Source organism: Lepus europaeus, chromosome 4 (genome assembly GCF_033115175.1).
Source record: "Lepus europaeus isolate LE1 chromosome 4, mLepTim1.pri, whole genome shotgun sequence".
In the NCBI taxonomy this organism is placed as follows: domain Eukaryota; kingdom Metazoa; phylum Chordata; class Mammalia; order Lagomorpha; family Leporidae; genus Lepus; species Lepus europaeus.
In genome coordinates this window covers 133715780-133727312 of record NC_084830.1, presented here as the reverse complement: position 1 = coordinate 133727312, position 11533 = coordinate 133715780, and the positions used below count along the sequence as shown (strand labels likewise).

The window sequence follows — 11533 nt, the reverse complement described above, 5'->3', positions numbered from 1 at the left end:
TGGGATGCTGGCGCTGCAGGTTGGCAGCTTAACCTGCTGTGTCACAACGATGGTCCCATGGTGGTGGTGGTTTTATTTTTTTTAATTGTACAGAAAGTACTGGTATACATTGTTAAGTCTGAGTAAAATTAATATTTTGAGCTCCTTACTAATAGGTTTGCTTTCATTTTGTCTTTGCAACTCCAGGGCCTAAGCTGTCTTTTCCCCTTTAATCGAAGAATAAAAGAAATATTTAGAGTTCTTTTTGGGAGCAGGGTGTGCCAATTTCAGATAAGTGCATTTTGAGATTGAAGGAGGGACGCTAACGCTGTGTACTGCTAAGAGGCTGTCTTCTCCAATTTACTTTTTTAATAAAGCAACTCAGAACACCCATCAGATGCAACTAATTAGTACAATTTAGGAGGCCTTCTTGTAATCACCAGTTATTATTTCATAAACTGGATACAGAGCCGAGTGGTGACTTAAGACTCCAAGTAGGTTAAATGGTGAAAACTCCTTCCGCCTCAACTCTATGATTGGTTTAGGCGCGACCCAGGTCTTTTTTGATTGGCTCACCCCGTGGACATGCTCTCGGCCTGAGCTACTAGTGGCCAATATGGCTCCACAATTGGGTCTCCTGGAAGCCGGCAGACACGTGGCTACTTCATGTGGGCGAAACGTGGGAGGACCTAGTTTCGCTTACCGCGAGAGGGCGCCGGTGGTTCCTCTTTGCTAAAGTCTCATTTCCCATAAAGCCTCCGAGCGACCAATCCTCTGGCTGTCTCCATACCGCTTTCAAAGTCGGCGGGTCCTTTATCCAATAGTAAAGCAGACACCGCCTCCACCTGGAGGATGGATAGAAAGTTTCACCAATCATCTCATAGACTTCCGTTATCTCCGCCTCTCTCGCACGGGATTGACGATCCTTCCGGCCAATAGGTGGCGTCGGGTCGGCGGGTGGATGAACGCGGCCCTCTGTAATGGCGGAGCGTGGCGGGGACGGGGGGGACGGTGAGCGATTCAACCCGGGGGAGCTGAGGTAAGGGGCGCTGCCCTCTCGCACATCTCGGCGCGCTGGACTCCCAGTGGCCAGGCCTGCTCGTGGAGATCCGGAGCGGACGGTGGGCAGCAGGGACGGGGCGGGCTGGGGCCAGAACCGCATGGGGTTAGCGAAGGGGGAAGGGAAGGTGGCTTGAATGAGAGAGCCGGGCCGGGGCCGTGCCGCGCGGCCTTCTGCGCGGTCTCGGGGTGCTCCCTGCGGCTTCCGCGGGGCCCAGCTGCCCGCCGCGGCCTGCAGGCCGGGCCGGGCGCTCCGGGCTTGGGGCCCCGCCTGAGCCGCGTGCCGCCCGGGCCTCTGCCGCCCTCCGCTTGCCTTCCCGGCTCGGCTCGGCCGCGGGCCCGCTTTTCCCCATCGACGTCCGTCGGCGGGGCGGTTAACTCCCAGGGGCCTCTCCCGTCCCCGGCTCAGCCTTCTCCACGCCCTCCGGGCCTTCCACGTTAGCTGTTTGATCTCGTCCCCCACCCCCACCCCACTTGCCTTTCTTAAACTTCCTGTGGCTTTTCTCCGGGGGTCTCTCTCGCTCGCTCCGCGTCCCGGAGCTGTGAATAACAAAAGCGGCAGCGGGGGGTGAGGCGCGTACTTGGGGCTGTCCCCCTCTCCTGCCCGAGCCCGCCCGCTGCAGGGCTTGGCGCTCCCGCTCCGTAGGCCCCAGCGCGGAGGGCCCTTCGGCCAAGTTGCTCGCGCGGCTTACGGATGAGGAAACCGAGCCTCGCAGAGGTTTGAGTGCGGGGTTAAGACCGCTTGGGTGGAGCGGGTTAAGCCGCGGCAGGCAGGCTGTGGACGTGCAATTTCGGGTAATTCTGTCCCCCCCACCCTCCCCCGCCCTTGCCCGTGCTCTAAAAAAGGAGCGCAGTGACCTTCCTTCCCCGGGAATTCAGTGCCTGCGGAGTTTGTCGTTAGAGTTTGATAAGAAAAATGTGATCAGGAGAAAAAAACCAACAACAAGCCGGTTTTTGAGGGGGTGGGGAAGAGGTCCTGTGCTTGATGTATATCTAGTGTACTCCCCCCCCCCCCGCCCCGATGGGAGAAATGTCATTTCAGATGTTCAGCTGACATTCTGAATTGTGCCGTTGTCAGCGTTTAAAATTGAAAAACGCAGTGGAGATGATGACGAGTCTAATGCTGTCCAGAGCTTATTGTTAGAGTTTTAGGAGAAGATAATGTCTTTCAGATTCTGCAGTGGTAGGCACAGAAATTTCTACTTTGGCAGTACTGTCTTATTTCAGAGGTAATTCTTAAGCCCATCAACCCCATATGCACAGTGGTAATGAGTGAACAAAGTGGTTAGTGGGTATCTTCCAGTGTTAATGGTGGAGCTTGTTCTTGATGCTCATCTCCAAAGATTACTACTTGGCTAGTCTCAGATGGATTGATTAGGTAACATTGTTTTATGTTTCATAGAGTGTTTTCAGCTGTACAGTCATAGCCTTTTGGACTATTTGTAAACTAGATATTGCAAAACTGATTTAGGTAGGGCATTAGATTAGGTGTTGTGTTGCAGGTAGTTTAGCTTCTTGGGTTGGAAATTGCAGAAGGTGTGTATAGACCTTTGTTTTAGCATTTATCATGATTTATGAGAAATTAGCTGTTCATGTGTTCTGTGCTGGCAGAAGTTTGGACTCAGTCTTTATAAAAATTTGTATCCTGGATGTATGTCGTGGCTGTGTCTATCACAGTTGCAGACAGAATAATCTATAGATAAATAAATGAAGACAGGAGACTTAGAGGTGGTACCCTTGCTGGCCTGTGTTCATGTGGCAGTTACAGACCTGGATGCTGGCAGTAGATCCTGAACCAAATCCTGAAAGGCCTTTGCTCTCCCCTTTGTTTCCACTCTAATTGAGACTGATCCAGATTCTAAACTAAACCAACCACATGAAATGAAAAACCCAATGTGCAAGTTTGAAATGACTTATCCAAAGTTGATGGGTAGTGGCCAGGGTTTGGACTGAAACTTAGGTCTCCTTACTCACTTATTGTAATTTGCCTCCCACTTACATCTTGCCCCTCCAGTTAAAGTATTTGCAGTCTAGTTTTCACCATTGAGATTTCATATCTACATAGAGCACTTCCAGAAAAATATGTTTGTATTTCCATGGTGTTCTTTTGATTTTTTGTTTGTTTGTTTCTAGTCACATAGTCTTTTGTTTTCCAAAAAGGTTTTAAGCAGCAAGAAGTACAATAGATGGAAATTCAAAGATCCAAATGCCATCTGTCCCTTTATGGTTGAGGGCCATTAAAGTAAATTTCAAAGTCATGTTTATCTAACATACACACAAGTTCCCATCCAGTGGTTCACAACTTGATTCATGTCTCCACTACTTGAGCCATTATCACTGCCTCCCAAGATGTACATTAATAGGAAGCTGGATTGGGGAGCAGAACCTGGAACTGAACCTGGACCCAGGCACTCGGATTTGGAATGCGATGTTCCAGCTGCCAGCTTCATTGGTCCAGCAGAGGCCCACCCAGTAGAGTCATATTTACATGGATCCTTAGGGTATGTGTTTTCCTATTAATACTTAGGACTTGAAGTACTTGCAGTCTAGATTTTCTTGCCTGTAGAAATGAGAGTAAGAATACCCTGCTGTTAACCATTGACCAGCTGTCTTAAGCAAGTTGTTTTTCTGTGCTATGGTTTCCTCTGTGAAATGGAACCAGACATACCTTATTGGGTTATAGTAAAGATTGGGAGTTAGTACACTGACATCCATGTAAACTTGCTTGGAATATAGGAAGTACCCAGTGTTCACTGTCATTGTTAAAACGAGAAAGGCAGTGCCACAGTATACTAAAGGGAATCCTGTACTGTTAGTAAAGGCAATACAAAAGTAAAAGTGAGAGATTTCTTTATAACATTTCTCATAATTGCTTGCTGAAATTGGGTAATGAGCCACGGACTGTGAGATACTACAAATGGGGAAGCAGCTTGAGGTGGCATTTGAACTGAAGCTGAATTATGAGAGAAAGCGTCATATAAACATCTGGGGAAGTGCCAAGCAAAGAATATAAGTGCAGATGTTTCTAAGTAATGAACTTAAAGTTTTTGATGATTGGAAAGACCAGATAGAGTCTTTGGACAGGTCAACAAGGGCCAGGTTATATAGGTCCTAGTAATATATATTTACCAGTGTAATAGTAGGTAGCACTCTTAATACTAATACCACTTAACACTTGCCAGTACTGTTACTGTGCTAATGTTGCAGTAACAGTAATAATAGCTTATAGGTTGCACTTAAGTGCTTGGCACTGTTTTTTAAGTACTTGATTGGGTCATTTAATCCTCACTGCAGGATATGGTGAGGTTATTGTAATGAAGCTGTGTGTATGAAGAATTCAGTAAGTTGTACAAAAACCAGCTTCAAAAAATGGCAACTATTGGCATTTGAAGAAGGAAATTATGTGCATTTTATCACCAGTTTAGTGAGATGTAAATTAAAATGAAGTGCCTTTTGTCGTGTGTTCCTCCCCCCCCCCCCCCATTTGCTTATTTATCTGAAAGGCAGAGAGAGAACATGAATGAACCATCCACTGGTTCATTCCTCAAATGGTTGTCGCTGCCAGGTGCCAGCTGCTCCATCTGGTTCTCCCACATGGGTAGCAGGGGCCTAAGATTTTGGGCCATCCTCTGCTGCCTTTCCAGGCACATTAGCAGGAAGTTGGGTAGGAGGTGTAGCAGCTGAGACTTGAACTGGCACTCATAAAGGATGCTGGCATTGCAGTTGGCAGCTTAACCCGCTGCACGACAGAGAACCTGTCCCCAAAGTGCCTCTTTGAAAGACAAAGCACTCTGTTAGGTTTTGCTGAGGACTGAAAATAATGTTCAAGTTTACTGAGTGCTGGTACTATCCTAAAAGTTTCACTGTTATTTATCTCTGAACCAAAATATGAGGTAGCTTTTCTTTTTCCCGAGTGGACTCAGACTCAGAAATTACATAAATAGTATGACAGAGCCATAATGCAACTTTTTCTTGATTCTAGAAAATAAGTGCCTCACTTTTAAGCTATGACCAGGAATTATGAAATTCAAAGGAAAAGAATACAGTAGATTTGGCAAAAATAGGTAGACTAGAAGGAAATCTAAAATTAAGGGATGTTATTTGCTCAAGGCTGAAACAATATCTTGGTTAACTTTTTTTTCTGTCCCAAAGGTAAGACATTTCCTTCAGTAACAGTGGCTTTGGGTGTGTGTGTGTGTGTGTGTATAATTTTGAAAAAGATCTTATTATTTTGATATAGTCCATATTCCTTTTTACGAGAACTGCCTTTAACTCATATTTTCTGGCCTTTGGAGCACAGGATCATTTGCAAATTTGGCTAAACATACTTGGTGTAATATGTGGACATGTTTACCATCCTGGTCATCAACAGTGAAGTTCATTCTTGAGTATGTGTCTGTGTGTGTGTGTGTGCCTGTTGAACGATAATGTGGAAAATTCAGAGAAATTCAAAGGTGATCATAAGCAGAGTTGAAGAGGAGAGAATATAAAGGTGATCTTTTCAGATATACGTGGAGAGGCTGGCACTGTGGCATAGCAGTATGCCAGTTCAAATCACGGCTGCTACACTTCCAACCTAGCTCCCTGCTAATGCTTCTTGGGCCCTTGCACCCATGTGGAAGACCCAAAAGGAGCTCTTGGCCACTGGCTTTGGACTAGCTTAGCTCCTGCCATTGCAGCCATTTGGGCAGCGAACCAGCGATTGGAAGATATATCTCTGTCTCTTTGTTTCTGTCTGTCTATAACTCTACCTTTCAAATAAATCTTTAAAGAAAAGAAAGTACATGAAGAATGTGATTGTTCTCTTGAGCACAGAAATATCTGTTTCTTGTGTAATGTAGAGATTTATAGTAGCCTTTGGTAAGATCATAGTAGATAGTACATTGACTATGGAAAACTGTAGTAAGATTGTAAGCTTCTGCATACCGAACTTACAAGGTGCCATAGATGCAGGATCCCCTAAGTATTCATTGGCTCATATGACAAATATTTATTGAGCACTTCTGTGCTCAGATCTAACTGTGCTGGGGATATAAGAGTAAACAATTTTCTGCTGTGAAGAAATTTACATGACACCAGGGTGCTTTAAGAGTTATTTGAATCTGATTTTACCACAGAGCCAGCTGTTTGACCTTGGGCATGTTATTTAATTTTTGAATGTCTTAATTCCTCATCTGCAGAATGAGGTTAATAATAGTATCTGTCTTATAGGGCTTTCATGATCATTAGATGACAGTGTTTGCAAAGAATTTAGAGCCCTGCCTGGCACATAGGAGGAACCTTAAAGTGTTAGTATATATATCTTTAAAAAAGTGCTTTGAGGAAGAGGTAATGCCATCTCTGATACGACTTGTTTAAATGTCATGGAGAAATACACCAGGGTATTTATCTAGAGCAGGATGAGGCAGAGTGCAGTGCAGGGAAAGGCCTTTCCTTTAAATAGAGAATGCTGGCGATCTCTTATGATATCCCTCATGGACACCAGTTTGAGTCCCTACTGCTCCGTTTCTGATCCAGCTCCTCGATCCTTCTGCTCTCAGCTTCCTGGGAAAGCAGTGGAGGATGGCCCAAGTGCTAGGGGCCCTGCATCTACATGGGAGGCCTGGAAGAAGCTCCTGGCTTTTTGGACCAGCCCAGCTCTGTCCATTGTGGCCATTTGGGGAGTGAAGGAGTGGATGGAAGATCTCTATCTCTGTCTTTCCCTCTCTTTAACTCTGCCTTTCAAATCAAATAAATAAATAAATCTTTTTAGAAACTTTGTATCTGGAAGTAATTTCAAACTTAAAAAAAACTGAAAAAATAAACATAGAACATTTAGTGTTGTTATTTTACGTCTTCTGCTGTATTATTTGCACAGGAGCAAGCTCTTTGTTTCTCTGAACCATTTGAGGGTAAGATATATGTACCTGTGGACTTTCACCCTTAAACACTTCAGTGTGCGTGCATTTTCCAAGAGTAGAGCTACTGCTCTACTTGGCTACAGCCCAGAAGTCAACTTCAAAAATTTAAAATGATTTAAGTTTAATCTGTTGTCAGTTGATACAGTAATGTCTTTTGTGGCATTTCTTCTCTTTGGTACAGAATCCAATCTTTTTTAAAAGATTTATTTTTATTTTCTTGAAAGGTAGAGTTGCAGAGAGTTGAAGCAGAAAGAGAGAGAAAGTTGTCTTCCATCCGCTGGTTTGTTCTCCAAATGTCCACAACAGCTGGAGCTGGGGTGATCCGAAGTTAGGAACCTGGAGTTTCTTCCAGGTCTCCCATATGGGTGTAGGCCCCCAAGGACTGCTTTCCCAGGCCATAGCAGAGAGTTGGATTGGAAGTGGAGCAGCTGAGACTCAAACTGGTGCCCATATGGGATGCAGGCACTGGAGGTAGCAGTGGCTTTACCCGCTATGCCACAGCTCCGGCCCCCAGAATCCAGTCTTGTGTGGGTAGTTGTGTTGTCATGTGTCTTTTTTTTTGGACAGGCAGAGTTAGAGAGAGAGAAAGGTCTTCCTTCCATTGGTTCACCCCGCAAATGGCCGCTACAGCCGGTGTGCCGTGCCAATCCGAAACCAGGAGCCAGGTGCTTCCTCCTGGTCTCCCATGTGAGTGTAGGGCTCAAGCACTTGGGCCATCCTTCACTGCCTTCCTGGGCCATAGCAGAGAGCTGGACTGGAAGAGGAGCAACCGGGATAGAATCCGGCGCCCCAACCAGGACTAAAACCCGGGGTGCCGGCGCTGCAGGTAGAGGATTAGCCAAGTGAGCCGTGGCTCTGGCCAAACTTTTTTTTTTTTTTTTTTTGACAGGCAGAGTTAGAGACAGAGAGGAAGGTCTTCCTTCCATTGGTTCACCCCGAAAATGGCTGCTATGGCCGGCGCGCTGTGCCGTTCGGAAGCCAGGAGCCAGGTGCTTCCTCCTGATCTCCCATGCGGGTGCAGGAGCCCAAACACTTGGGCCATCCTCCACTGCCCTTCCAGGCCACAGCAGAGAGCTGGACTGGAGAGGAGTAACCAGGACTAGAACCCAGGGTGCCGGCGCCGGAGGCAGAGGGTTAGCCTAGTGAGCCTTGGTGCCGGCCTTGTCATGTGTCTGTAACCTTCTTTAAAATGGAACATTTCCATGGCCTACGTTTGTCTTTTTTATGTAACATGGACATTTCTTTTTTTTTTTTATATTTTTTTGAGAGGCAGAGAGAGATCTTCCGTCTGCTCATTCACACGCCAAATAGCTGCAACGGCTAGAGTTGGGCCGATGCGTAACCAGGAGCTTGGAGCTGCTTCTGGGTCTCTCATGTGGTTGCAGGGGCCCAAGGACTTGGGCCATCTTCTACTGCTTTCCCAGGCCATAGCAGAGAGCTGGATCAGCAGTGGAGCAGCTGGGACTTGAACCGGCGCCCATATGGGATGCTGGCACTGCAGGGGGTGACTTTACCTACCACGCCACAGCGCCAGCCCCACATGGGCATTTCTAAAGAATGCAATCTCCCCATGAAATGAAACATTCCTTGTTTTGTATTTGGCTAATATTTCCTGATTGTTAAATTGAGTTTACACATTCTTGACTGGAACAGGTGATGTGTTCCTCCAAGTCGAGTGACCATCTCTTCTTATTAGATGATACTAATTTTTATCAGTTAAGGTGTCCTCCAATTTTTTTATTCTTACAGTTTTTTTCCTCCTTTGAACTTACGTATAAGCAGCATGTGGAAAGGCATTTTCAGAGCTTTCAGCTATCCTCATCCAGATTTCCTTCAGGATTCAGTAGCTGTTGGTCATTCTTACTGATTTTTTTCCTGTAATGGTTGCAAAATAGTGTCTTTTCAATTTTCCTTGGATTTAAGTACCTTTTAAATTTGATAAAATTAGAGATTAGCAACTACTTGTTTTGTAATTTAAAGAAGGAAAAATTTTTTTGTTGCTTTCCCACACAGGATGGCTCAACAGCAGGCCTTGAGGTTCCGAGGCCCGGCTCCCCCACCAAATGCAGTGATGCGAGGCCCGCCACCTCTCATGCGACCTCCTCCGCCTTTCGGTATGATGCGAGGCCCTCCTCCACCACCTCGGCCCCCCTTTGGACGACCTCCTTTTGATCCTAATATGCCGCCAATGCCACCTCCAGGAGGGATACCTCCTCCTATGGGCCCTCCACATCTCCAGGTAAGGACATCCAGGTTGCCATTGCTTTGTTGGTATCACTGTCGATATTACATAAGGGTTTTGCCATAACAATTTGTATTTTACTTATTTTAGTAAGATTTATTTTAAAAGCATAGTGACAGAAAGAGATCTTTCACTGGTTCACTCTACAAATGGCCCAAATGGCCAGGGCTAGACGGGGTCAAAGCCAGGAGTTTTATCCAAGTGTCTCACGTGGTTGTCAGGATCCCAAGTTGCTGGACTGTCTTTTGCTTTCCCAGGTGCCTTTGCAGTGAGCTGGTTTGGAAGTGGAGCAGCCGGGGCTTGATCTGGCACTCATATGGGATGCTGGCAGTTGCAGGTGGCGGCTTAACCCACTGTGCCACATAGCCCTATAATGGACTACTTTCTAATGTTGTGTTGTTTTTCTTGGTCTTGATGGATTTATGTTAAATCCAAGTGATATCCGGGTAAAGATGCCTGAGACATATTTGGAATAGATATTTTATGTAACCTGGATCTGTGTCTGATGCTTGAAAAATACATAATTCAAGAAAAATTGAATTATGGGGAGGAAAATATTTTTAGGAAAATAGAATAAAGTTTTGTATTATTAGTATAGTTTCCATTCCATTATTCAGATAAGGTGTTCCAGATAGTTGCATTTTAATATTTCTTACAGATTATGAAGGAAATCATTAACCCTTCAGAATCTGTTTTAAAAATGTTAGACCAGGCCAGCACCATGGCTCAATAAGCTAATCCTCTGCCTGCAGTGCCGGCACACCGGGTTCTAGTCCCGGTTGGGACGCCGGATTCTGTCCCTGTTGCCCCTCTTCCAGTCCAGCTCTCTACTATGGCCCAAGTCCTTGGGCCCTGCACCTGCATGGGAGACCAGGAGAAGTACCTGGCTCCTGTCTTGGGATCAGTGCGATGCACCGGCCATAGCGCGCTGGCCGCGGCGGCCATTGAAGGGTGAACCAACGGTAAAGGAAGACCTTTCTCTCTGTCTCTCTCTCTCACTGTCCTCTCTGCCTGTCAAAAAAAATGTTAGACCAATATTCACTATAATTTACAAACTAATTTTTATGTGCTAATTTTTATGTTTTATGAAAACTCTTTTGTGGGCCCTGTACCCCATGGGAGACCAGGAGAAGCACCTGGCTCCTGCCTTCAGGTCAGCACAGTGCGCCAGCCACAGCACGCTGGCCGTGGTGGCCATTGGAGGGTGAACCAATGGCAAAAGGAAGACCTCTCTTTCTGTCTCTCTCACTGTCTACTCTGCTTGTCAAAAACAAAACAAAACAAAACAAAACAAAAAAACTATTTTGTGAGTCTTTGTTTTTAAAAGTTTGGGTATATATGTTAAAAAGGGGCCACTCTTCTGCTTTAGTAACATACCACAATTACTGGTAATTTTTTGGTTTGTATTTTGCCTTTTTTCAGAAGTTGTTGTAGAATGACAGTTAAAGAATTGTAAGAGATAGTATTGAATTAATAATGGGGGCCAGCATCATGGGATAGTGGGTAAAACTGCCAGTGATGCTGGTGTCCGATATGGGTGCCAATTCGAGTTCTGGCTGCTGCACCTCCAATCCAGCTCATTGCTAATGTGCCTGGGAAAGGAGCAGAGTTTGGCCCAGGTGCCTGGGCCCTTCCACCCACGTGGAAGACCCAGAAGAAGCTCCTGGCTTTGGCCTGGTACAGCCCTGGCCATTGTGGGCATTTGTTATTGGAGAAGAGAGATTGAAAGATTACATATATCTGATTTTCTTTCTTGATGATTTCTGTGTTTTGTAAAAAAATTATTTTATGTTTGAAACCTATTGTGGGTGATTTGTGGAGTCATTGGTATGTCTGGTCTTCAAATAGGATATAAAAATCATTTTTTTTTTCTTTTAAAAGTAGTCATGTTGACAGTGTGTGGAAAAAATGTAGATAAAATATAAAGAAAGCAAAATTCATTCATAATAATATGGCACAGTTGACCTCTTTCTAGTCTATTTAGTGATTTTTTTAAAAGAGAAACTTGGCTAAAACAACAAGTGAATGTATTTGAATAGGTTGTAAAAGTAGTTTCTCTTAGAGTGCTTTAGTTTGGGATAGAATTCAGTAAGAATTAGAAGGAATAAAGGTTAATAATTACAGATGAGCGTTAACTGTTCTTGTGAATTAACAGAGACCACCTTTTATGCCTCCACCCATGGGAACCATGCCGCCTCCTCCCGGTATGATGTTTCCACCAGGAATGCCTCCTGTGACTGCTCCTGGTACTCCAGCACTGCCTCCTACTGAGGAGATTTGGGTTGAAAATAAAACTCCAGATGGGAAGGTAAATCTTAAAATATGTAAATTAAGAGTTCTGGTAGGTTGAGAT

The 11533-nt window shown here is 45.1% G+C and overlaps 1 protein-coding gene across 13 annotated transcripts in view; it reads left to right on the top strand.

The window, feature by feature from the left end:
* Positions 1–914: 914 nt before the first annotated feature.
* TCERG1 (transcription elongation regulator 1) overlaps positions 915–11533 on the top strand; it is a 66503-nt gene continuing 55884 nt past the window's right edge. For 5 of the 13 annotated variants that reach the window (XM_062188899.1, XM_062188898.1, XM_062188897.1 and 2 more), the window contains exons 1-3: positions 915–1018; positions 8952–9177; positions 11336–11488. In XM_062188899.1, coding sequence (XP_062044883.1) covers positions 960–1018; positions 8952–9177; positions 11336–11488 — 438 coding nt within the window. In that variant the 5' untranslated portion in view covers positions 915–959. Of the gene's footprint in view, positions 1019–1891; positions 3540–8951; positions 9178–11335; positions 11489–11533 lie in introns of those variants that run through there. The other 8 variants (XM_062188890.1, XM_062188889.1, XM_062188892.1 and 5 more) reach the window with 6 other exon arrangements.